We start from the raw sequence: 27,528 nt of genomic DNA, 5'->3' as shown, positions 1-27,528 counted from the left end.
AGTGTGTGTGTGTGTGTGTGTGTGTGTGTGTGTGTGTGTGTGTGTACATATGTGCCTTAGGAGAAAGAGGTAGGCGTGCGTGTGTATATGTACCGTGGAAGAAAGACATATGCATGTTTGTGTGATGGGAAATGTGAACAGTACAAGATATTATACCTCAGAGGGAGAGAGAAATGGAGTGTGTGTATTCCTAAGATGAGCATGCAAACATTTAATCATACTCACGCAGGGATCTGACTGAGCTGACCGATACAGGCATGGTGCCAGCAGGCATGCACCAGAGACAGCAAATAGCTGCAGTACTGCTCTGCATACACCTGATGGCTGGCCTTGAAGTTGAACAACTGGAATGGGTCACATCGACTGTTTGAACTGGACAGCAGTGGACTACACATCTGTTCCACTATCTTGTCATTGAGAACAGAGAAGTAATGTTCCTGAAACAAAGTAAAATGAAGATTATCATTGTTGTTGTTATTATTATTATGGTGGTGGTATTAGTGGTAAAACTTGCAAAAAACAGGGGAAAAAGAAGTCTCTACACCTTCATTTCTTACCGGTAATGATGTGAGTATGAGGGCAACAGCATTCATCCAGCTCATTACTTTTTCTCTTGGAACTCTGGTGCAGCTGAAACAGGAAACATTAAAAGACAGTCCTTGAAAACAAACTTCATCTTTCGTGCTTCTACATTCACAACTCTTGATTAATATATATTTTCCAATAGTCTCCTATATACACACATGTATGTATATAGTATGCATGTACATACATATGCAAGTATACACTGATACACAGATGGACAGTGGATTACAATAATTACAAATATATGAAATGAGGTAGTAAAGCATGATCTTTGAACTTTGAGACTCACGGAGACAATGACTAATGACTGAGACCTTTGGCAATATGCTGTGCTTGAGAAGACCCATCAAGCCAAATGAAGTCATAGTTGTGACTGTTGTCTTGACATTGTGGGATCATTGTAAATGAATGCTATTCATTTCCAATATTCCACAAAAACATATCTGGTCATAATGAAATATAAGCTTGCTGGGAAACAGTTAAGGGTTGGTGACAGGAAGAGTATCTGGCTGTAGACAATCTGCTTCAATAAATTCTGTCTGACCCATGCAAGTACAAAAAAGAGCCACATTAAAATGGTGATGATGAATGACTATGGAAGGAAGAAAAAATTACCTGGTGAGAATAACATCAAGGAGGGCAGCACTTGCTATCTGACTTGGAATTGGTAATGCCATTATCTCAATGCAGGTGACATGTAAAGCATGAGCAGCAGGGTTAGGGAATTCGTTGAAGCGCCAGTCACAGCAAGGGAATGGTGATGGAGAAACATCGGAGATAGCTGATGCTAGCTTAAGGAAAGAAACAAATAACATGTGATTTGTTGGCACAGTTTAATAATAAACATCCCTGTATGTATACACTGTCCTATTAAATGATATACTACTGGGATTTATTCTTTCAAGTAACTCATTCAAGGTTATGCCCCAGCATGGCTGTGGTCTAAAAGGTAAATAATAAAAGATACTGAATATCTTAGTGTTTACAAACTGTGAAAATTAATGTCCTATTGAAAACATATTAACATTTTTGATACCAGCCACCTGAGATCACCCCAGGATCCATAACATCTTTAACAACCTCCACCACAACATCCAATTCGAAATTGAACACCCAGCCACAAATGGCTCACTGAGCCTCTTGGACTTCAACGTATCCTTCACATGGAGACATGCCACAATCTGCTTCTTTGAGAAAGAGGCGAAGAAAGACATCTCCCTCCATTCGGATTCAGCATACCCACAGATGCTGAAACATAAATGTAGCCCTTAATGAGCTCAACAGCCGCATAAGTAGATGTGACGAGGCTGATGTAAAAGATGATGTGAGGACGGATTTCATCAGGATGCTGTACAGTAGAGGATACAGACCCAGGTTCACAGAGAAAGTGTGTGAGAAAGTGTGTAACACACAAATACCAAGACACCACAACAAGACCACCACCAACAACAACAATGGTAGCAACAACAGCAGCAGCGGTGGCAACAACAACAACTGACAAACTGATGAAGTTAATGACATTAACAACAACAGATATAACAGAGACAGCAACGGATACAACGACAGAAGGAAAGGGGAAAGTAGACAAAGATAAAGTGAAAGAGAGAGAGAGAGAGAGAGATAAGTGGAAAGATGTTAGATGGACATATATCAACCTTCCATACTACAGAGAAAGGGTTGAAAACAAACTAAGGAACGTTGTCAGAAAGTCTGGCCTCCTTGTCAGAGTCACGAGGTGAGACCACACCCTCAGACACTATCTCTCTCATAACAACAGCATACAGAACACATGCTGTCTGAACCAAAGCCCCACTCAAAGCCAAACAGCCCACAGACAGCACCTAGCTATGTTTTCAAACAAATGTAATATACGAAATGACCTGTACTTGTAGGGATAAATATATTGGATTGACTAAACAACAGCTACATGTCAGAGTGAAAGAACATCTTCACAAGGCCACAACACCCAGCGCCGCATTCCAACACCACCAACACTGTGATAGAGAATTGTCCCCCTGGATACTGGCCAGGGAACAGATATGGTCAACCTTTGAATAAAGGAAGTGCATTTAATGAGGAAGAAGGCACCCAGCCTCAACTGCTGGGACGAACTTGACGGTTGGAAATTCATTACTACCTCCAGAACCTCTAACCAATGCCAGCAGTAATAACCATGTAAAGTGTATAGTCTGATGAAGGATTGTAGATCCAAAAGCACTCACATAACCCACTAACTCTAGAACCAGCAACAAGGCTACACACAGACCACACACCACCAGTAGGTCTCCTCTATGTTTCTATCTATCAATCTATCTATCTATTTATCTACTTATCTATCTACCTCTCAAAAGCTGCTAAACGTTTTAACTTTTGATATTTTGTATTTCTGATCTATTTATCTGCCGGTCTATCTATCCATCTATCTAGCTAGCTGTCTGTCTATCTATCTATCTATCTATCTATCTATCTATCTATCTATCTATCTATCTATCTATCTATCTATCTATCTATCTATCTATCTATCTATCTAGCTGTCTGCAACTATATATATATATATATATATATATATATATATATATATATATATATATCAAAAACCACTAGACCTTTTCAACTTTCTACACTTTTGAAGAACCCTTGAACTTCTTTTCATTTTAATTTCATTTTCTAATTTTTTAAGATAGCTTTTTTTAATGTTTCTCTCTTTTCTTTTTTCATTCTTCATTTTGCAATATTTAAATTTTTCATTTTGTCACTTCACAGTTTTCTTTTCATTGCTCAATTCTACCATCTTTCACTCTTACCCTTTGGTTTCCTCATTGATAAACTGCTAACCCACCAAGTATCACCTCCTCCTTCTACCTGTTCATTCTTTCCTTCAAGCTCAGCTTTACTTCTCTTAGCATAGCACCCCCTCTCACCAACCTACTATGACATCACCCTGTTATCTCTTTGTACTAGACCACAACCATGTTGCCTGAGGTACACCAATATCTTTTAATATGAATCAAATATTGAAGCATTAGCTGAACCAGTCAATCTTAATAACATTGCAGCAGTCAAATATATTAGGTTCATCAAACTGATAAGCAAGATTAACCTATTGACAACAGGATTTACAGTCAGATTAACTGTGCATAATGACTGTTGCATGTAGGTTACATGTATTACTAATATAAAATGAAAATTATTATTCTCTTCTACTCTAGGCACAAAGCCCCAATTTTTTTTTTGTGTGTGTGTGTGGGGGGGGGGCAGTCGATTAGATCAACCCCAGTACGCAACTGGTACTTAATTTAACAACCCTGAAAGGATGAAAGGCAAAGTCAACCTCAGAAAGTAAAGACAGACGAAATACCGCTAAGCATTTTGCCCAGCATGCTAACGTTTCTGCCAGCTCACTACCTTCGAAAATGAAAATCATTATTATCCTTTTGTGGACATTGTCCATATTTTCAACCAGAGTAGACATGCAATATCTTAAAGTTAATTTTATAGATGATAGACATTTAGAGAAGTTTAACAAAATAACTATAACCTTCCCATTTATTGATCTGTCAAGCTAGTGTTTAGAACACAAAAGACAAATAACTTACGGAACGAAATATTTACATAATGATTCACTATTCATGTAGTAAAAAAGATTTGATCAAAAATATAATTAGAAGATGAACACTCAAACACATGTAGTTTCAGATGAACTGATATCATGGGGACAGCAGAGGTCTCACACAAGTGGGCTGATACCAAGAAACAGGAGATAGTTTGATTGAGGTGGGTTCGTATTTGGGATCAGGGGTAATGTCACTCAGACAGGTCAGTATCATTTGATCAGAACTATCAGGTGGCTTAGTATCAAGGATCAGGGTCAGTCTTACTCAAATGAGTTAGTATCATGGAACTAGGGACAATCTCACTCAAGTAGGGTTGGTATCAAAAGAATTAAGAAGCTGTAAAACTCATGTTCAACTATTTTCTGTTAACTGAAGATCTGAAAGGATACTATTAACAAGACGTCCAACAAGGCGAATGTAATATTCTTGGTCAGGTATCCATGTCAAATCATCTGAGGGCTTCAGGAGATAATTCTGGTAATCTTCTGTCAGACACCAATTCGGGGGACGTATCTCCTTGAGAGCACCTACAGGGTCAAACAAATAAGAAATACTTGAATTCAAAATATTAATATAAAGCAGTGGTTCTCAAAGTGGATGGTACTGCCCCCTTGCAGGTGGTGGGAACATCCAGTAAGTGAGCACTGAAGAAAAGTGGGGCAAAAATGGTGTAGCCAAAAGGGAGTAATGTATGTAAAAAAAAACCAAAATAATGGGTTATTTAGGTTAAGTTTTATATGTGAAATACAGTTGTTTTGAATTTGAAGTAGAAAGTGATCTATTTGGTGGGTGGGCTAGGAATGTGGCCTGGGAGCTAAGGGGGTAGCAGCCATAAAAAGTTTGGGAACCACTGATATAAAGCATTCTGAATAAAGAGCAACTATCTTTAATATGATGGCAGTGATAATACCTGAAAAATATTGAGTATACACACACACACACACACACATAGTGCTGGTGCCATGTAAAAAGCATCCAATCCACTCTGTAAAGTGGTTGGCATTTGGGAGGGCATCCAGCTATGTCAAAACTAACCTCAGCTGTGCTAGTGCCATGTAAAAAGCATAAAGTGCACTCTGCAGAGTGATTGGTGTTAGGAAGGGCATCCAACTGTAAAATCTCTGCCAAAACAGACAGAGCAGCATAGGGTAGTTTTTCCACCTGGCCAGCTCCTGTGAACTGTCCTACCCATGCATTCATGGAAGATGGACATTAAATGATGATGATGATAGCATTAGATAATCAAAGATGAAATAAACATCAGAGATGCTTTGTTCCATGCAGAAACTGCAGGAGCTACTCAGTGTTGTAAGCAATTCTAAATCTATTGCAATGCTGGAAACCCACTGTTGGATTTAGAAGAGCTTGCAAAATATCTGAGTGACTCCAGCATTTTCTGCATGAGGCAAAGCATCTTTGACGTTTATTTCACATAGCTTTAGATCATCAAAACTGCTACTTGTAGTTGATTCGATATGCATGAAATTGTAATGTCATTTGGTTTTTGAGCGCAGCTTTTATAGTTTGTGGTAGTATCAGAGTGATACGCCCGTGCCACAGATCCATTCAAGAAGGGTGGAACAGATAAACATAAAAAGACATCTAATAGAAACAAATCATAAGTGTATCAGAAAGGAAAACTTTACCAACTATTGCTTGTACTAATTTCCTCTTCAGTACATGCTGATTTGAAAGTTTATTCTCGTAATAATGTAAAGTGTTGTATAAGTATATAACAGGACTATCTGAAACAAGAAGTAAAATAAACGTCAATCAAAATATGTGCAATAACGACAATGATGACAACAGTAACAATAACAACAGCAGCAACACAACAATGACAACAACAACAGCAGAAGCAGCAGTAACAACAATGACAACACATTGTCTGGATTGCACTAAAAGAACTGTTGCCCGTTTCAAAGTAGTGGCTGACATGCTATTATTTCAAATTGCATTCTATAGATTTTTAACCCTTTAGCATTCAAATCAGTCATATCTAGCCAAAATATTCAACCAGTTTTAAGTTAAAACTAGCCAGATCTGGCCTCTCACTACTATCCTACAATGTATTTCTAAAACTAAGCAATCACATCATGAAAATGTCTTAGCTACAAGGTAATGTATGATTAATTCAAAGCAATGTGAATAAATGGATATTACATTTTGAGAGAGTAATCTGAATGCTAAAGGGTTAAAGGCAGTATATGTCTGAAATGAAACCTTTCTCTTGGTTTTGTCTTAGCTCAACAACATATTTTATTATAAACTCAATTTTGGCTAAACAACAACAAAAATGTCTATACCGTGGAATTTGTACAGGCCTCCTAGATGTTCCAAAATATTCTCCAAGGATTTATTTGCCAAAGGTACTTCAAGAAGTCTGTGGATGACAATATCTAAAACCTATAGTTGGGGAAGGAAAATTTAGAACTAGTAAATTGGCAAATTGATGTAAATAATCATCATAATCATTTTAACATCTCCTTTTCCAAGACTGAATGTATCAGACAAAAACTACACCGGGGAAGAGTTTTCTACTTCTAATGCTCTTCCTGGCATTGATCCTTACCTGTTTGTTTCTAAGCCAGGTAATAATCCTCCAGCCTATCAAATAATGAGCAATTTGAACAAAGTTATGCAGAAAACTGTAAGAAAGTGATACTGTTTGAGTGTGTTTTTTGTCTGCTGAGAATACAGAACATGTTAAAACATGTCAAGGCATCCAGACATACTATCGCAGTGGATTACAAGTAAATAACACTGCCTGGATGACTGAGATGCTTCATTAATTGGAGACCATTTATTTCAAGATGATGAAATTCAATAATATTTAAGCATTCAAATAGAAAATATATACATGCACAGATGTGGTTGTGTGTTAAGAAGTTTGCTTCCCAACCACATGGTTCCAGGTTCAGTCTCACTGTGTGGCACCTTGGGCAAGTGTCTTTTACTATATCCTTGAGCCTTGTGAGTGGATATGGTAAATGGGAACTAAAAGAAAACCATCATGTGTGTGTGTCTTTGCATTTGTGCTTGTCCTCCACCACTGTTTGACAACTGATGTTGGTGTGTTTACGTCCCCGTAACTTAGCGGTTCGGCAAAAGAGCCCAATAGAATAAGTGCCAGCCTTAAAAAAGCAAAAAAGGACTAGGGTCAATTCGTTTGACCAAAATTCTTGGTTTCAAGTTTATGTATGTATACACACACATGCATATATATATATATTCACACACACATGTATATATGGAGTGGCTGTGTGATAGAAACTTGCTTCCAAACCACAAGATTCCTGATTCAGTCACGCCATGTGGCACCTTGGGCAAGTGTCTTCTATTGTAGCCTTGGACCGACCAAAGACTTGTAAGTGGATTTGGTGGACAAGAAACTGAAAGAAGCCCATTGTGTGTGTGTGTGTGTGTGTGTGTGTGTGTGTATTTGTGTGTCTTGTGTTTGTCCCCACACCATCATTTGACAACCAATGTTAGTGTGTTTACGTCTCTGTAACTTAGCAGTTCGGCAAAAGAGACCGATAGAATAAGTACTAGGCTTACAAAGAATAAGTCCTTGGGTCAATTTGTTCAACTGATAGTGGTGCTCCAGCATGGCTGCAGTCAAATGACTGAAACAAGTAAAAGAATAAAAGAAAAAAATACACAGACATACACACACACACACACGTATGTATTATTTATTTACTAACAGATTCGGCTCCATACAACTTAATGTTTAGTATGCTTATCCATCAAACCTAACTCATCAGAACTGGAGGTTCAAAGTGTAAATGGACACTGAACCACAACAGAACCTGATGGGAACACTTCTTTGCATTATGTTACACAGATTAAATTACTCATTTTCGATCTGTGTAAACATAATGCAATAAAGTGTTGCCTTGATGTCCTGCTGTAGTTCAGTATCCAACTATGCTTGGAACATGCTGAACCTGTGTTGCTAGTACAAGCTTATTTCTCCAGAAATTAATTGGTTTCAATATTCACAAGTATCTTCTACCAATTAGAACCACAAGTACACATTCTTACTCCGCTTATAACCACAATATCAATGGACAGCACTAAAATCAATCAATGATTCTGAAAAATAACTAATAATAAGGGAAGCTTGCTTCCCAGCCATGTAGTCTGGGGTTCAGTCCCACTACATGGCACCTTGGGCAAGTATCTTCTACAAGAGCCTCAAACCGACCAAAGCCTCGTGAATAGATTTGGTATGGAGAAACTGAAAGAAGCCCATTGTATACATACGTATATATTTACATGTGTATGTCCTTGTATTTGTGCTTGCTCCCAACAACTTATTGACAGCCAGTGTTGGTTTGTTTATGTCCCCATAACTTAACAGTTCAGCAAAAGAGATCAATCGAATAAGTACAAGGCTTAAAACAAAAGCAAAAAAATAAGCACTGGAGTTGATTTGTTTGACTAAACCTTTCAACGCAATGCCCTAGTATGGCCGCAGTCCAACAACTGAAACAAATAGAAGATAAAAGAAAAGATAACAAAGCATTGCATAAAAGCCATACTTTGGCTCAGAATTATACCAAATTAAGGTAAAAGACAAAAAAAAAAAAAAAAAAAAAAAAAACTTCATTTTCAAATGTAATAAACCTCAAAGTGAATATTTCTAATACTTACTGGTAAAAACCTGAGACAGACATTGCCAAAATAAATGGGAAGATACTGATGTTGGTTGGGGCTATTTAAATCTTGAATTCCTTCATAATAAAATTTCTCAGGATATTTCTATAAATTAAAAGAATGTTATACATTATTATTATTATTAATGAGTGAGAGAGTGGAGCATACCATCAAAGTGACACTGAGGTAAAATATACGAAGCCAAATATACCCATCATGACTCTCCGTCTGATAAGGGTACACCAGGTACAGGAATCACAACCATATGAGCAGAATATTTGCTGCAGCCCATCTATTATACCAAGGCAAAACATGTACATGATAACACTTCCAATCAGTTAATATCAAAAGCCATGGGAGCCAGTGCCTGGTACTGCATCAGGGCATTTTATTATTATTATTATTATTATTATTATTGAGTGAGAGAGCAGCGCACACCATCAAAGTGACACTGGGGTACAAATATATGAAGACCAATATACCCATCATGACTACCCATCTGATAAGAGTACACCAGGCACAGGAATCACAACCATATGTGCACAACATGGTGATCTCATATAAAGATAAATAGCACATGACTTTGCAGGTAGGGCCCACCTTTTCTTCAGGTCAAGTAAACCATCTCACTCAAAAGGTCCCTGAATAAGGGTTGCTTACAGATGTTAAACAAAACAGCCATGTTTCCAGAGCCCCAAAGAATTCCTCTCAACACCTGGTTTTTATTATTATTAAAGGATGACGAGTAGGAAGAACCATTAGCATGCCAGATAAAATGCTTAGTGGCATTTCATGTTTTGACGTTCTGAGTTCAAATTCCACCAAGTTTGACTTTGCCTTTCATCCTTTTGAGGATAATAAAATGAGTCCAAGCTATGCACTGGAGGCAATGTAATTGACTTACCCCATGCCTGGAGTTGCTGGTCTTGTGCCAAAATTGTTCATATGGCTGGGCGTGATTAAAGAAGAACTCCAGAAGCTCAACATCACCTTTGAGGGTGCAGAGGGGCTGGCAAGGGACAGCCAGCGAGGTGGGGGTGGGCACACTGGTGGACCTGGTGAGCTCTATGCCTGATGATGCCTCTGGGACTGTTAACCTGGGCTGAGCCCAGCCTCACTGAGTAAGAGGGAGGAGAGCGAGCGAGAGAGAGAGAGAGAGAGAGAGCTGGCAGAATCGTTAGTGTGCCAGACAAAATGCTGAGCAACATTTTCTTCTGGTTCTCTACATTTTGAGTTAAAATTCTGCTAAGGTCAACATTGCCTTTCATCCTTTCAAGGTTATTAGCATAAAGTACCAGTGAAGTAGTGGCATCAGTATAATTGACTTCCCCACTCACCTAAAAAAACGACTGCTGGTCTTGTATTAAAATTAGAAAGAATTTCTTTTAACTATTATGCAGCAGCAACTGGCAAAATGGTTAGAATGGCGGACAAAGTGCTTAGCAGTATTTCTTTCAGTTCTTCATATTGTATGTATGTACGGATGTGGATAGGTAGGTATAGAGGAAGGAAGGAAGAAAGGAAGAGAAAGAATCAACATACTCGATGGAATTTCATGTGGTTTTCATGCCAATTATTCTGAGACCAATGTTCTCCAGTGTTCTGAAGATTGAAATAAAATAAATTGATACATTACAACAGCAACCATAACAAGACATAATATTAATCTATTTACACATCAAGTGTTACCAACATTGCACACTCCTTTTGCAGTTATAGTTTGTACTCCTTTTTCTGCATATCAAGCATGGCCATTTCCCTAATGGTAGCAGGGCCCTCTTGAGTTTCCTACTTAAAAATACTTTATCGTTTTCTAGCACTTGTGCTGGTGGCACATTAGAAAATTATTCGAGCGAGGTCATTGCCAGTGCTGCTGGACTGACTCCCATGCAGGTGGCACGTAAAAAATACCTTTTTGAGTGTGGCCATGGCCAGTACTGTGTGACTGGCCCTCGTGCCGGTGGCACATAAAAGCACCCACTACACTCTTGGAGTGGTTGGCGTTAGGAAGGACATCCAGCTGTAAAAACTCAGCCAGATTAGATTGGAGCCTGGTGCAGCCTTCTGGCTTGCCAGTCCTCATTCAAATCGTCCAACCCATGCTAGCATGGAAAGCGGACGTTAAACAATGATGTTTGTTTAATTCACTTTGAGGCATCCCAATTCTTTGTTCTATTTCCATGTCTGGAATTTCTTTTCCAATTCTATGAGATTTAGCTATAATATTGTCATTCAATATTACATTTCTCTATCACTTAGCATCACACCATGTCTTATACTAATACATCCCACCACATCAATATCTAAGTATGTCCCACTTCATTACTATCCTAGTATGTCCCACCACATCAGTATACCAGTACGTCCCATTACATCAATATCCTAATACAGTGGTTCTCAAACTTTTTTAGTTTTAGTTTTTTTACCTATGAATCCCTTAGATTACTATTTTATTCAGGTGACTTCCCATAGTCATTTGATGTTTGAAAAATAGCTTTATAGACACTTCTTTCAAAATTCCTATTTTGTTTTGTCACACATTCACTCATGTAGGTTTGCAATTACACTCTCTGAGAGAACATGTATTTCAGTGGCCGGAAACATGTTAAACAATATAAAACGTTAGAGAAAGAAACCAACCTGTTCCATGCAATAAATACAACTAAAAATATTTTCATGAACCCTTAAAATACTAATGTGGATTCCCAGTTTACTATTTTGCTTGCATGGACCCCACCCAAAATCTTACAAGGACCCCCAGGGATAACATGGACCATGGCTGAGAACCACTGTCCTGAAGTGTACCTGATATGTTTGTATATCACACCATATCAATATGATTGTATGTCACACCACATCTGATATGCTTTTATGTCATAGACACACAAATAGCAAAGTATAACCTAACTGCAAAATAAGTTAGTTTATGCTAGTCATATCAGCCATTATATTTCAATGTAACAGAAATAGCCAACAAGGAAACTCAACTCACCATTTTCACGAAGTCAGAGACCCTACTCTTGAAATCATTATGGCGCATCAGCAGCAATTGTATGATAAGGCAGCAAACTTGTGCCTCATTCGCTTCCAGGTTTCTCAATGCCTGCAATGGAACCAAAAAGTAGCAGTTAGTGAGAGTGTACTAAAGAAGATAAAAACTAGAAGTATAGAGAAAGAGAGAGAGAAGGAGAGCAAAGAAGAAAAGATAGGAAAAGAGAGATAAGGGAAAAGTGGGCAGAGAGAGAATGAGGGGATAGCAAGCAAGTCAGCAGGTGAATGAGTTTTAACATGGACGTTTATTCTTAGGTATGTGGTTAAATATTCACTCTCGGAGTGGTTGGCGTTAGGAAGGGCATCCAGCTGTAGAAACTCTGCCAAATCAGATTGGAGCCTGGTGTAGCCATCTGGTTTCACCAGTCCTCAGTCAAATCATCTAACCCATGCTAGCATGGAAAGCGGACGTTAAACGATGATGATGATGATGATTTCTTACTTTTCTACAAATTGAAGATGATTAGACTTTCCTGATAGATACAGGGGCTATTTCCTTTATTTATTGAAGCAGGAGGAGCTGTATACAAATATAACAGGTGCATATGGGTCAGATCCATCCAACCCATGCAAGCAGAGAAAAGTGGATGTTAAATGATGATGATGACATATAGAAACTGTCAATCTTTGGTTATTTCCTTACTCTGGAGAAATCATTATTCTTGGCTGACTTAGCCAAAATATGGATATGCCATAAAAACTCAAGTAATTTGCACACCTGTGTAATTTATGCAGTTGATTTTCAGGATAAAAATTGTTAAAAAAAGCTTCTACTCATGTGAAAGTCTCACCTAAGAGTTTTCTGAATTGCCGATATGGCCTGGCGAAAAAGGTTTTCAATTTAGTTGTATTTAACATAATTTCTATTTAACAGGTATCACATTAAAGGCTGTTAAATTACAAAGTGTTTGTATTGTCTATATAAATAAAATCAGTCTTGCGGAACTGACATGTGTCAGTCTGTTCTTCTCACTTAGTATGCCCTCCTTGGTGTTGCAAATTAAGTTTAATTACCAATAAACATCAGCTTGGATGACACTTTACTCAAATGAATAAATTATGTAAAACATGGCCCAGACCTTGATTACCAGCATGTACATCAGACTTCAAAAGTAGTTAACCATTAACATTAAATGAGTCAACTTCCAGTATGAATGTTTATATTTTTCAACAAAAATAAATTTCTAAAAAAATTCTGGAAGCAATCAACTCTTGTAATTTACACACCCGCTAAAGTTTATTTTGATTTTTGCAAAAAAGGTACATAAATTACATGGGTTTTTATGGTATATTTATAATCACACTTCTCATTTTCTTTTTAAGAATAATAAATTTGTACTCTACAAAAGTATAGGGTAACCCATCAGATTACTGTAAAATTGTTTTCATGTTTTCATTATAACTGCACATAAAAACGTGTGTGTATGAGTATGTGTGTTTATATATATATACATGCACACACACACACACACATATATATATATACATATATATACGTACAAACATATATACATACGTATATATACATACACACATATATACATGTATTTATATATATATGTACACACATACATAAACATGTATATAAATATATATATACATTCACATAAGTGCCTATGTGTGCGTGTATATATATACTATGTGTGTGTGTGTATGCACACACACACACACACACACACACATAGACACAGAGTGACCAATATACTGTATATAACACTTACCAAACACAAGACTACTCTATCAATAGTGACTATATTATATTTCCAGACCATGTCATTCAGGACGTCCACATACTGCAAAATATAAACAAACAGATATCAACAACAACTAAACGAGCCACAACAGCATCTGTAGAATCTTAAACTAAAGTCAGTCATTCCTATGGTAATTTCTATTGGAATGTTTAGATTTAATGTCTGATGAGCATAATGGTAGTGAACAATAAACTCTTATCCATATATAGTCAAGTTTTAAAAGCCAATAAGCAGTTCTTTTCAGATTCTTTTTTTATTAGCTTAGTGGAAGGGGTTGTACCCTAAGACCAGTAAGGTTAATGTGGTTAATACATGCACACCTCAACTGTAAAAGCGTGTGGCTTACTTATTAGGATATTTGGCTCACAATCAGGAGTTCAGTTTCTGGTGGTGCATTTCACATTACTCCAGTTCACTCAAAAATTACTAGTACCTGTATATCAAAGGGCCAGCCTTGTCACATTTGGTATGTCATGCTGAATCTCCCTGAGAACTACGTTAAGGGTATGCATGTGTGTCAAGTGCTCAGCCACTTGGATGTTAATTCCATAAGCAAGCTGTTCTGTTGATCAGCTCAACTGGAACCCTCATCATCATAACCAACAGAATGCCAGAACTTCAACTTACACTGGTAAATGGTTCCAAGACATGCAACTTAACTTGAGAAAATGGCATGAAAAATCATTTTAAAAAATTTATTCATTCCTATTTGTTTCAATAAATGGTTTGTACATATTTTCACATGTATTTTATGATTTTTTCCACTTCAGTATTAGATTCTAGGTGTTCTTTTTTTAAATATGTTTGCTGAAACCAACATAAATTGGATAAATGAACTCAAATTGAAGGTTATTTTTAAAAAAACAAAATGACAAAGTTGAAAATGATGTAACTTGAAACAATCTAAGCTGAGGTATTGCTGTATTCATCTTGAAAAATTACAAATCAACAACTATAGAGGGAAAAAAACTCCAGCTGAGAGTAACTGAGTGAAGGTAGCGTAAGACAAGAGAGCTATGGAAAGCTGAGACCGCAACTGTAATGGCAAAAACAGCAGAGTGAAGTGGAAGTATGTTTGCGAACCAGAAGTTGGAGTGTATTGTTCCATGGCCTCGTGTCATGTAACCTTTCTTTTGATGCAGTCTATAATTTTGGCAATATATATATTTTACAGAATATTTTAAAATTAAAAATAACATATTTTTGTAAAATTGAACAGGAGGCTGGACTAAACAATTCCATGAGCCAGATACTCCTACCATAGGTGCTCTCTTATTAAATAGATTCTGTTAAAAGTAACATTATTTGAAAATCTGGTACCAATTACCTGACAGCAAACTGAACTGAGACATACACAGACAAATGATCTGTCCAGAAACAATTGCCTCAGGGTAAATATGAACATTTATGATATATAGGCTAATATATTCATCCACATCTGCAGTGCCATTTTATCTCTACAATGACGTAATCAATGTATAGATCATGTATAAATCCAATCTACTGAGATGTGAATCAGGTAGCATAAAACAACAATACAAAACAAAAAAGAAAAAAGGGAAAACAGAAGACTCACCTTAGTTAGTTGTGGACCGCTTGGAGAACTTGAAAATTCAAATACTAGAAAATCAGCAAAAGTTCGTAAGTGTGATGACAAGGATCTTGGTCCTAAGCGTTCCAAAACTCTAAGTAGTGAAAGAGAGTAAATATTTTACCAGTTAGTTTGACAATATCTAGAACTTGTATTAAACAGTAGCTTCTGCATAGTCAATCACTTATTGACAAATTCACTGGCAGTTGTTTACTGCATTAGTTCACTGGTGAAAGGGTTTATTAGTAAGGCCTTACAGTTACTTGAAGCATTGTTTTTTAGCAACATTCTTTTATTCTTTTATTACCTCCACCTTAGTAAAGGTGGAGGTATTGTTTTCAGTCATGTTTGTTTGTTTGTTTGTTTGCCCGTGGACAAGATATCTCAAGAACTGCTGGATGGATTCGGATGAAACTTTCAGGAATGTTTGGCCTCATGGCTGGTATGAACTGATTAGATTTTGGGATTGATCCAGTATTGGACAAGGATTCTGGATTATTTTTCCAGATTTTTTACTTAATTTTTGAGAGCAGTCGGGTTCATTTTTAGTATTCTCGTTTGTGAGAGCAGTTGAGTTTATTTCAGATATTCTCATTTTAAAAATCATCTCCGGCTAATCATTGAGAGGACGTTGGTGTTGCCTTGGCAGAGCTTTGCGCTCTCTGAGTGCTTGTTCTTTTATTCTTTTACTCATTTCAGTCATCTGACTGCAGCCATGCCTTGAAGTGTTTTTGTCAAACAAATTGATCCCAGGACTTATTTTTAAGCCTAGTACTTATTCTATTGGTCTCTTTGCCAAACTGCTAAGTTACAGGGGATTTCCGTCTGCTAAATCCATTGACAAGGCTTTGGCTGGCCTGAGGTTATAGTAGAAGACACTTGCCTAAGGTAACACGCAGCGGAACTGAACCCAGAACCATGTGGTTTGGAAGTAAGATTTTTACCACACACCCATGCCTATATATAGAAAAATTACAGAAGTCACTTAATGTTTGTTAAAGTCAAAATACTGAATAAATACATTTTTCATTTCATTATGCATTTTTATATGGCTTTCATTAGTTTCCAAATACATTTTATCAAGTTTACATGGTTGGGAGAGTTTGTTTCGTTGGAACAAGTGTGTTTGTAGCTGGATGTCCTTCCTACTCTTAGCAACTAAACTGTGAAATGAGCACAGCATTGCACGAGCACAGTGTACATATATATATACACACACAAGCATGCGCACACAGACACAATCATCACTTTTATGAGCATTTTTTTCCATGCTGGCATGGGATGGACAAGAGTTCTTATAATATATACCCAGATGCCCATCTAGTCATGCTTGCCCACATACATATCATTTGCTTCTTTTTATTTTTTTATTTTTTATTTGCTAGCATAGTTTAGATGAATATACAATGCTTCAATAATATATTCATGTAACCTATGCTAGCACAGAAATACAGATGTAAAAATGAACAAATTATACAAGCACACACAGATCACATATGTATATACATACAGAGAGATTATATAGGACAAGGTTTCTTACTTGTATGCTGTTGAAGATATTCGATTGTCATCCAGCAGATTTTTCCAGATAATGCTGAAGTAGAAAATATTTTCAGTTTTAGCAGGAGCATGACAGCATTGTTGTTGCTGTTATTTAGACCCAACTTTACTCTGACTTACGATCAGCCAAAAGATGGTCCAACTATGGCCAGCTGTCTCATTATCAGATAACATTTAAAACTATATTAACCATGACATACATTTGAGAGAATTGACAACCGATTCTAATAATTTGAGAGAATCGGAAAAGACAGAGAAAGGCATAAGGAAAGTATATGTATATATGGAATGTTCCATTGCAGTTACATGATGCAATCAAGTCTTAGCTTTACAGCTGTTTCAGATAATTGATGACTGGTGCTATAACCATGCATTTTATATAATGAATTCTAATAATACTGTAGATGCATGAGGAGGCACTGATTGCTTGTTTATGAGTGAGTGAGAAGATTAACAGATCAGCTACTTACCAGAGAAACAAAGGTGGTGTACCCTGCATAGAGAAATGAGCAATAATGTCATTTTCATTGGCCATACCTAGAGAAAGAGAAAAATAACTTGTGAAAAGACAGAGAAAATGGTGACTCTCTTCCACCTCTCATTTTTTATATTTTATTTTTCCTCTCTCTCCAACTGCCCCCTATTCAGTTATTCAGTATCATCAGAAAAAAACCACTCTTTGACAAAATGTTATGCTTTTCTACATAGCAAACCATTCACAATTTCTGAACATTCTGTACTCACTAATTACTGATGGTCAATCACTAGATTCTCCAGAGTTTACTGTTTACTTTAATAGTCTCCACATTTTATAAGTTCATAATGAAACAAATATGCAACAATTTCACTTCTCACTTTGTACTAGCAGCTCTTCTACTGTAATAGATTGACTGCACCCGTATAGGTCTCATATATTACTATATGAGTATAAACAAAAAACAAATATTTAACCCATACTAGCATGAGAGAAACTACAAATTACATATATATTTAGAAAGTGCCACACAGTAAAGACTCTCTTGGTCATGAATGACCATGGGATTGCACCTAAGAAGTTCCCCTCTAAGGCACATAGCTTGGTGGTTAAAGCATCAGGTTCACAATCATGAGGTAGCGAGTTCGATTCCCAGACCAGGCTATGTTGTGTTCTTGAGCAAGACACTTTATTTCACAATGCTGCAACATCACTAGTACCAAGCTGTATCAGTCTTTGCCTTTCCCTTGGATAACATCGGTGGTGTGGAGAGGGGAGGCTGGTATGCATGAGCAACTGCTGGTCTTCCATAAACAACCTTGCCCAGACTTGTGCATCAGAGAGTAACTTTCTAAATGCAATCCCACGGTTATTTGTGACCAAAGGGGGTCTTTACCTATTTTACCAAACAGTAAAAATAGTGTGTGAAATGTAAACCTAAGATAATAAGAAAGCATGTGTTTGGCTTCAGAGAATTGATACCTCAGCAACAATACAGCTGAAGAGACTACTCTGATATACTGGTTCCATTACGCTTTGCAAACTCTTTCACCATGAGACTAAAATACATGTGTGCATGAGAGTATGTGTGTATGAGAGAAAGAGAGAGAGAGACTTCATAATCATTATCATCATTTAACATCCATGTTCCATGCTGACATGGATTGGATGGTTTGACAGGAGCCGGCTAGGTAGAAGACTACACTAGGCTATTGTGTCTGTTTTGGCATCATTTGTACAGCTGGATACCCTTCCTAATACCAACCACCCAAGAGAGTGGACAGAGTGCTTTTTACATAGCCCCAGCACAGGCGAGGTCAGATTTGGCATGGTTTTTACAGCTGGATACCCTTCCAAATGCCAACCACTTTACAGTGTGGACTGAATGCTTTTTACATGGCACCAGCACAGGCAGGATCACCAAGTAACTTGCAAAACAAGGAATTTTGAGAGGGGGTGGGGCACTGGAAAAGGTGATCTTCAGTCAGATGAGGAGAGATAAGAGTGTGACAAAAAGACACAGCGGTAGAAACAGGTGTCTTGCTATAGAGGAGGTACATGGTTACCCAGCCAAGGGAGAGAGAGAGAGAGGAATCAGTGAAAAAAATGTCAATCTGAACAGGTTTAATGCCGACGATTATCAGTATAACTTTATCACAGACAACAACAAAATGAGTCTTAGTAGAACCTACTTCTCCATTTCTTATACTCTGTATCTACGTTCTTCTGAAGAACGGTTTTATCTTCCTTGACAGCAGAATTTTGGTTAAAGAATTCACTGATGGTTGCTGGGAAGGAAGACAATGTATGACTGGGCCAGCCATGTGGAGTATTCATCATGATTGCACTCAAGATTTCCCAGCACCAATTTCCAGATAGACTTTCAGCACCTGCAACATAAAATAGCAATGGAAATATAAAAAAAAAACATACCAACACATAAACAGATACATACAGACACACACACACATTTTAGCTGAGAAATGAAACAAAAAGATATACCTTAAGTTGGAATAAAAAGCAAGAATATCACAGAATAGCATATCCAATAGCCCAAGATTAAATGATGTAAATGTACAAATCATTGCTATTATGTTAAACTATCATATGTCCAAGTTTGGCCAAATGCATTTTTTTCAATATTTATTTTAGTTTGCAATAGCCGATTTTTTTGGTCAAACTATCGTATCCCCTGCTGCTTCAGATGCCAAGATATGAAAATTGCCTAAGTGTAGTACAACGGTTTTGCAAATGTAAAAAGAAATGAAATGAAACAATTTTTTCATTTTCTGAAAAAGCAACATTTTGGACTTACGATGCTTTTGCATAACAGCAATGAAATGATAATAATTATATATTGATGATGTGAATGTCCAAATAATAATATATTCTACCTACCTGTGATATGCATAGCCCTTGCAAGTGTGAGGACCAAAGCTCGATTCAGTTCTTCAGAATCTAGTGACAGAAAATTCGGTCCTTTGGGTTCTTTGAAAACCTTGGTGAGCTGGGGCTGAATCTCATTACTGCCCAAACCAGTGATAAGTCGCAAAGCTGTACTTTCAACGCTACGAATAATATATTAAAAATTTTTAATTGGGTTTTAGATCTAACTTGAACAATTTCAGGGTTCATTTTCAGTGGAAAGAAAAGAAAATATAAAGTTTATTATTTTCAAATCATTAGTACAAATAACTAATAACACTGTGTAACACAATTTTTGTCCTTGGGTAGCGACTGTTATTTCCTATTTGCTTACCTCTAGGAAGTATGGAAAACTACTAATATTTCTTTCAAACTTTACTTTCGTTACATTTATTCAAACCCCAAAGAATTCCTCTCAACACATGGCTATGATGCTCTCCCACTCCTCCTGCTCATGATCAGAGATGCACTTATTGTCAGTCACTAAGGGACATGCACAAGTGGTTAAGGTCAGGCAACCGACAAGAAAATCTGTGGTATTGAACAGAGTATTTGCTACAACGATATTTCTGCTTCAACAACTCAGTGCTGAATCTGTCTGAAATGTAATGGAAAATAGATCAGTTTCAAAACATTGATGTCCAAGTCACAAAAGCAAAGTTTGAGGGGAATATTAGTCATTTTCTCTGATTTCTAGATAGAAGCAAATGGGAAAGAACACCAACTGACCAAAGACAAAAAAAATATAATTTTGTTACACAGTGAAATATATACTTTCTAACATAAATACAAGGCTACAAATTAGAGAGGGCATAGGTTATAACTGATTGAATTGATTATAATAATGATTTCTCATGTAGACACAGAACCACAAATGTTTAGTGGGAAGAGAACAGCTGACACCCTATTACTTGACTGGTGCTTCCTTTATCACCCCAGAAGGATGCAAGACAGAGTCGCTCCTGACAGGATTTGATTGCAGAATGTAAAGGGACATATCTAAATACCACAAAGCATTGTTTGGTGCTCCACTGATTCTGTCAATTTGCTCTCTCAATAGTAAAAGGATAGAAATTTTGTTGGGGAAGAAAGAAGGAAGTTGAATGTATTTACTATCAGACAGATAGATTCAGGAAAAGTGAATTACATCTCCTGTTTAGAGGAGCAAGGCATCACCTATTTGGACACTACTGTACAGGTACAGTAGTGTGATAACAAGTTTGCAGCTTAACTACAAGGTTCCAGGTTCAAACGTTTTGTGTGACAACTTGGGTAAGTGTCTCCTACAACAGCCCTGGGTTGACCAAAGCCTTGCAAGAGGACTTCATAAACAGAAGCTGAAAGAATTTGTCATGTGTATGTATGTATGTATGTATGTACAAGTATGCAAGTGTGTGTATATGTGAGTGTTAAACTCTGTCTGACCTATGCAAGTATGGAAAAATGGATGTAAAAAATGATGATCATATTTGATGAATTAAAAAGAGTGAAAAAAAATAGATAAGAAAGAAGGTAAAGGAGGAAATAGGGAAGAGTACAGGAAAAGTAAAGGAAAAACAAGAGAAGGGAAAAGAAAAAGAGAATGGTAAAATAAAAGAAAGAGGATAAAGAGAGGGAGAGAGAAGTGAAGAGGTGCTTGCTGATGTAAAGGAGAAGGAAGAGAAAAGAAAGGATTACTTAAAAAAGGGAAAAGTCAGGAGAAGTAAGCAAAGTATAAGAATGCAGAAGAGAAGAAGAAATAAAAGAAATGGGAGTCAAAAGGGTTACTCACCACAAATGTAACTGATTCTGATTGGTTTGTGGAACAGAAGCCAGCGAGTGAAGGTGACCTAGAAGTTGCACCCTATAATGGGGCTGAATGTGATGCAGTCGGTAACTGAACATTTCAAGTAATGTGTGCAGGATACCCCAAGCCTGGCTTGCAAAGACATTAGGTAACAATTGACCTGTTAAAAGAACAGTAGTTAAATGTAGATATATATAATACTGCTGGTAATGATGATGGATCGAACTGGAAGAGGAATACGTAAATGGGTATATGCTCATTGATAATAATGAAGATAGTTGAACCTGTAAAGAGAATAGTTATACAGATATGTGCTTATGATGAAGAAGATTTGATCTGAGCAGAGAGTATTTGAATATATACATTTGTTTGTGTGTGTGTGTGTGTGTGTGTGTGTGTGTGTGTGTGTGTGTGTGTGTGTGTGTGTGTGTGTGTGTGTGTGAACTCAGAAAATATAGCAACTCAAGTTATCTTCAGACTAAAGACCTGGTCTGAATACTTGAAATAAAGTGGGTTCAGTTAAAGGCACTCAAGAGTTAGTTGATAGTGCCTGATTCAACATCACCTATGAGGTGTAAGAAAGAATGAGCCCCATCGGTTTGACCAAGTGTATGGTTCATTACCACCAATCGTGTAGGCATTGTAAAGAGCCATGAGCATTGCCCTTCCCTCCTGACTAAAAGACAAAAGTAAAAAAAAGGAAAATACACGAATATGATGTTTGCAGAGGTGATCCAAATGAGCAAAGGGTTTATGGTTGAAGTGAAATGCACTCACTTATGAAAGCTTTAATTCCAAGTGATTCAATCTCCATGTAAACAAGTAGACGACTGTATGTCTCAACTAATGCTGGTGCTAAGGCAATATTGGTTTTCTTCTTTGCCATTTGAATAACTTTTGTCACAATGCTGTGGATCAAGCTGCAATTGAAATAAAGATGATAAGAATAAAATGACTGTGTCAACATAATGATAGGCACATTCAAACCATGTAGAGGTGGGATTGCAATGTGGATAAGGTTTTGGACTACCAATACATGGCTACCCTGCACTGTATAAGGGTGGATGGAAGCAACTAGAAGGAAGACACAGATGATGGTGATGAAGTGTGAGAAGCTCTCAAGTGACGGAAGGTGAGTATAAGAGGGAATACAGACACCGGATTAGGAAGAAAGAGAGGGTAAGTTCATAAGAGTATGAGAGAAGTGTGTGGGTGGGATGGGTAGAAGAATGAAGACTGCAAAACTCGGGAGTCAGTACTATATATATATAGCAAAGTTAAATAACTCTGGCATGACCAGTACAAAATATATCACCTCACCTCATTTTGGCATGAACTGTGAGAGAATCCAATAAGCTCATTGGTAACGGTTGGGTTGGTGCCCCAGCAACGATGTTTCCTGGTAACAGGGTTGTGTTTTTGTTATTTCCATGGATATTTTCAACCAAAATGGCCATAGGAAGACTAAAATATTCAGAATTGGTGCTATCTGTGAAGAAAATAAGAAAACAAATATATGAAGATAGAAAGATAACTTTCAAGAAGAAAAGAAGATAAACAAGATCGAAGATTAAAAAGCATTATTTAATATTTATGTTTCTACAGTTGCATATACGTTCCTAATATCAGCCACTTTACAGCATGTGCTGGATGCTTCTTTTTTTTTTTTTTTTCATGTCACTGGTACTAGTGAGGTTGTAATGCAGCTCACAAGACAACAAAACTCAAGGGAGTCGGGAACAGCTTTATGCTACAAGATGAAGGATTAGAGAATGAAGCAGATGCAGTATTAGTAGATCCTTCAAAGGCAACAGATTGAAAGAAGTGGTGGGGCACTTGAAAAACATATTCTGTGGTATTTAAATGCGATCCTCTAACTTTCAATCTCTTAGGTGTAAATAAAATCAGCACAATTCAAATAAAAAGATCGATGTAATCAATTACATACAGCCTCATTCAAATTTATAACTTTGTAACAATGTTAGAAATTAATAACAACCCCTCTCAGAAGACTTGTCGGAACTATTTTTCTCACTCCTTCTTTTAACTACCCCTTACTGTTTTCTTACTATTTGCTTTCTTGCTTCTGTTAGCAACCAGACAGGAAAATCAAGACAAACTTATAATCATCATTTTAACACCCACTTTTCCAAATTTGTATGGAATGAAAGGAGTTAACTGAGGTAGATTTTTCTATGGTCTGATGCTCTTCCTGTCACCAACCCTCGTTTCCAAGTAAGGTAATATTTCCCCACAGCTAGAAATGTTTTCGCAGAATATTGGAAATGAATGACACTGATTGTATGACCGTAATGCTCATTTACAACTATCATGTGATATCAAGACAAGGAGACACACACATGCACACACAAGCACATACACCTGTGCATGTGTGTGACAGGCTTCTTTCAGTTTCCATCTACCAACTCCTCTCATAAGGTTTTAGTAGGCCAGAGCTGTAATAGAAGACACTTACCTAAAGTGTCACAAAGTGAGTTTGAGCTTGAAGTATTTGGTTGAGAAGACTTCTTAAACACACAGCCATGCCTGAGATTCTGGCAGACACATAAGTATATACACATGTAGATACAGACACTTAGACATATACACATACAGATACAACACACACACACACACACACACACATATATATATATATATATATATAGGCACACTTTTGAAAGCTGCAGGAGGAAGTGATAGTTTCCAAAATACAATAAGTTGAAGTTTTCCCTTCCATTAAAAAACAAAAGAGGGAACAGATATATTCCACTTCAAAAGAAGTTCTTATAGGTGCTGAGCAATAGCTGTGAGGTTAACAAGCTTGCTTTGCAATCAAGTGGTTTTGAGTTCAGTTCCACTGCATGACACCTTAGACAATTGTCTTCTACTATAGCTCTAGACTGACTAAAACATTATAAGCTGAAAGCGAATGTGGTACAGAGAAACTGTGTTGAAGCCCATCGTATGCATGTACATGTGTGTATGTGTGAGTGTGTGTATGCATGTACAAACGCGCATGCGTTTATTTGTTCGTGCTTGTCCTCCACCACTACCACTTGGCAACTGATGTTGATTCATTTACACTCCAGTAACTTAGCAGTTTGGCAAATGAGACCAATACAGTAAATACCAGGCTTTAAAATAATAAGTACTGGGATTGATTCAGTCAACTAAAACCTGCAAGGCAATGCTCCAGCATAGCTGTATTCCAATCACTGAAACAAGTAAAAGATAAAAGATAATAAAAAAAAAAATTACAAGTTTTGTAGCCAGACTTACAAGCATTGCATAACAAAGCTATTTTATAATCTCCAAGTAACAAATTCTTCTGGCTGAATGCATGTTTCAGAAATCTGTAAGAGAGAAAGTAAAAGTAAGTAAACATAACTGAAATAATATTGATGTCAGATTTTGGCACAAGGCCAGCAATTTCAGAGGAGGAGGGGCGGGGAGGGAGAAGGGAGGAGGAGGAGGAGGAGGAGGAGAAGGAGGAGGTACATCGATTACATCAACCCCCCAGTGCTCAACTGGTACTTATTTTAGCAACTTCAAAAGGATGAAAGGCGATGTTGACCTCAGAAGAATTTTAACTCAGAACGCAAAGTTGCCCGGTGTACTAACATTTCTGTCAGCTTGTTGCCTTACTAGAATAATATTGACCAGATAAGCTATTAATTTCTCTCTAATTCAATGACAATATAACATTTCATGAGACATTTACATCTCATATTTAATAAAAAAATCATTGCCTTAATATTTGTTTATGTACCAATACATGCCAAGGCAATGATACATGAAGAATACTACAAACACCAAGGTCACTATATAAGTGTGTGTGTGTGTCTATATATATGCAGCATGGAATTTTGTCAGTGAACAGGTGGAGGTCTCAAAGCGACAAAAATATTTTGGCAAATTAAATTTGAATGTTGAAGTGAATCTAACGGTTTTTGTGTGTTTCTTAAATGGCTTATAAACACCTTCCATACTGCAATTGTTTTCGTTCCAGCACACGATCTCAGATCAGTTCGCTTACTGTGCAAGTACATCTCCATAAAATATATATATATATAATAGAAGGAGTATGGTTGGACATTTATTTTCAATCACTACAATTGTTTCTACACAACATTGTTCTCCAGGCATGCAGGTACTTGATTATGCGACCGTTTCCCTGCATTATGAGATCTAACATCAGTCAATTCACAGCAGGCATTCTTCAAAATATACAAAATACATTCCTGACATCTAAGTGAACTGACACTATGTGAGATAATGTGTTTTGTCCATAAATACAATGTGACAACTGCAGTGGATTTGAACTGTGACCAGAGTGGCAGCACACAATAATATCATAAGGAGATGACAAAGAATGACTGAAAAAGATATAAAAAAGAAATAAAAATAATGCTTACTCCAAATGATCTTTAAGAGCATGTGGAATTGGTCTCTGGAGCCTTGCTTTGTCTGTATGAGCTTTTTTATTCAGGTGAATCCATATGGAAGTACTAGCTAAAGCATGTGTAGACTGAGGTTTAGTAACATCAGGGACAGGTAATACCTCTGTATCAGAGTAAAGCAAGTCATAGAGTTTCAACACTGGTAGGAAATCAGCAAGCTAGAAAAGACAAAAAAAGAAACAAAGTATTACACAGACTATCTTCAATTGGCATTTTCAAAATAAACACCATAAAGAAATAGGTCTTACCCAGTACCCCTCCAATGAGACTGGGGCAAGACATGGTCTTTTGACCTGTTGAATCCATCAAGATGTCAAGCACACTCTATAAAGTGGCTGGCATTAAGAAAGCATCTAACCATAGAAACCATGCCAAAACAGACAACTGGTGTCTGGACAGCTCTCCAGCTGGCCAGCTCCTGTCGAATCATCCAACCCATGCCAACATGGAAAGCAGATGTTAAATGATAATGATGAAGATATATATCATTGTTGTTTTTATGTCCACTTCCCATGCTCGTATGGAGTCATCAGAATTTTGTCAAGGCAGACTGTCTATGGCAAGATGCCTTTCCTGTTGTCAATCCACAGCTGTTTCTAAAGGAAACAGACACACATACACATGTGCATGCAGTACACACACATACATACAGGGTGTTTGGGTTAAATTTGATAATTTTTTGTTTCCTTTTTTTCAGGAGCAGCTCGATGCATTGGTGAACAGTCAATGGTATTGAAGAGCATAAAGATTAAAGTTGTTGAGAAGTTAGCTGATGACTGGGAGCCGTCTAGATATTGGAAAAAAGTTACCTACATCATAATGATCATTGCCAGGTATCAAAATGTTATCATGATTGCTGTTCAACTTTCTGTGAACACCATAAAGGTAGTAAGCCATGACATGGACAGCTGCAACAGAGACTATGAAGCTGTGGCGAGCAGGTCTTTGGGTGTGTCTTCAGCGAGGGTGACGCCATCCACCCACATCTTTCAACAGATCCTTAGACTCAATTCAGATGGATATGTGAAGCTGCTAGAGATTGTGGTTAAACTCTGGCTGGAGAGAGATGCTGCTGGAAGGCCATGTATGGCAGCAGAATTCAGCTCCTTGCCATACCTCCTCCTGAAAGAATCAGAAGTGGCTGTCAGAGAATTTCTAAGACTCCACCAGCCCCAATTTCTGGCTTCCTAATTTCCCCAATTGTAATCCCATGGATTAGTATGCGTGGGGCATGGTTGTGAAAGACATCGCTCTGCCTGCAACACCAAGGCTGAGTTGGTGGCCAAGATCAAGAAGGTGTTTGAAAATCTTCCCAGGAACACAGTGAACAATGCGTTCACCAGGTTCTAGAACCATCTTGAGGCCGTGGTGGAAGCTGGAGATGGCTACTTTGAGTAAATTGTTATCTCCCAGCCATAGTTTAGTTGAAACTTTTTGATTTTTTAAAATGCTTTTATTTCAGGATGAGATATTGTGTTTCCTTTTCCTTTTATGCAAGCTGTTAAATTTAGCCCAAACACCCTGTATCTCTGTGTGTGTGCATGTATGTGTATGTGTGTGTGT

At 37.3% G+C, this 27,528-nt stretch overlaps 1 protein-coding gene across 1 annotated transcript in view; it reads right to left on the bottom strand.

Annotated features, from left to right (window-relative positions):
* LOC106880566 (mediator of RNA polymerase II transcription subunit 23) overlaps nucleotides 1-27,528 on the bottom strand; it is a 52,496-nt gene that overhangs the window by 6,985 nt on the left and 17,983 nt on the right. The window contains exons 12-31 of the mRNA XM_014930561.2: nucleotides 25,921-26,123; nucleotides 24,785-24,858; nucleotides 22,823-22,991; nucleotides 22,280-22,422; nucleotides 21,488-21,662; nucleotides 19,690-19,859; nucleotides 18,984-19,181; nucleotides 17,288-17,354; nucleotides 16,798-16,851; nucleotides 15,243-15,351; nucleotides 13,634-13,705; nucleotides 11,854-11,964; nucleotides 10,404-10,463; nucleotides 8,859-8,966; nucleotides 6,506-6,605; nucleotides 5,846-5,944; nucleotides 4,589-4,726; nucleotides 1,201-1,366; nucleotides 558-630; nucleotides 226-437 (exon numbers count right to left, since the gene is read on the bottom strand). Of these exons, the coding sequence (XP_014786047.1) occupies nucleotides 226-437; nucleotides 558-630; nucleotides 1,201-1,366; nucleotides 4,589-4,726; nucleotides 5,846-5,944; nucleotides 6,506-6,605; nucleotides 8,859-8,966; nucleotides 10,404-10,463; nucleotides 11,854-11,964; nucleotides 13,634-13,705; nucleotides 15,243-15,351; nucleotides 16,798-16,851; nucleotides 17,288-17,354; nucleotides 18,984-19,181; nucleotides 19,690-19,859; nucleotides 21,488-21,662; nucleotides 22,280-22,422; nucleotides 22,823-22,991; nucleotides 24,785-24,858; nucleotides 25,921-26,123 (2,501 nt within the window). The remainder of the gene's footprint in view (nucleotides 1-225; nucleotides 438-557; nucleotides 631-1,200; nucleotides 1,367-4,588; nucleotides 4,727-5,845; nucleotides 5,945-6,505; nucleotides 6,606-8,858; nucleotides 8,967-10,403; nucleotides 10,464-11,853; nucleotides 11,965-13,633; nucleotides 13,706-15,242; nucleotides 15,352-16,797; nucleotides 16,852-17,287; nucleotides 17,355-18,983; nucleotides 19,182-19,689; nucleotides 19,860-21,487; nucleotides 21,663-22,279; nucleotides 22,423-22,822; nucleotides 22,992-24,784; nucleotides 24,859-25,920; nucleotides 26,124-27,528) is intronic.

The sequence above is a fragment of the Octopus bimaculoides genome, chromosome 8, assembly GCF_001194135.2.
Source record: "Octopus bimaculoides isolate UCB-OBI-ISO-001 chromosome 8, ASM119413v2, whole genome shotgun sequence".
Taxonomy (NCBI): Eukaryota; Metazoa; Mollusca; class Cephalopoda; order Octopoda; family Octopodidae; genus Octopus; species Octopus bimaculoides.
The sequence above is the reverse complement of the archived record's forward strand: the minus strand, read 5'-3'. Positions and strand labels throughout refer to the sequence as shown.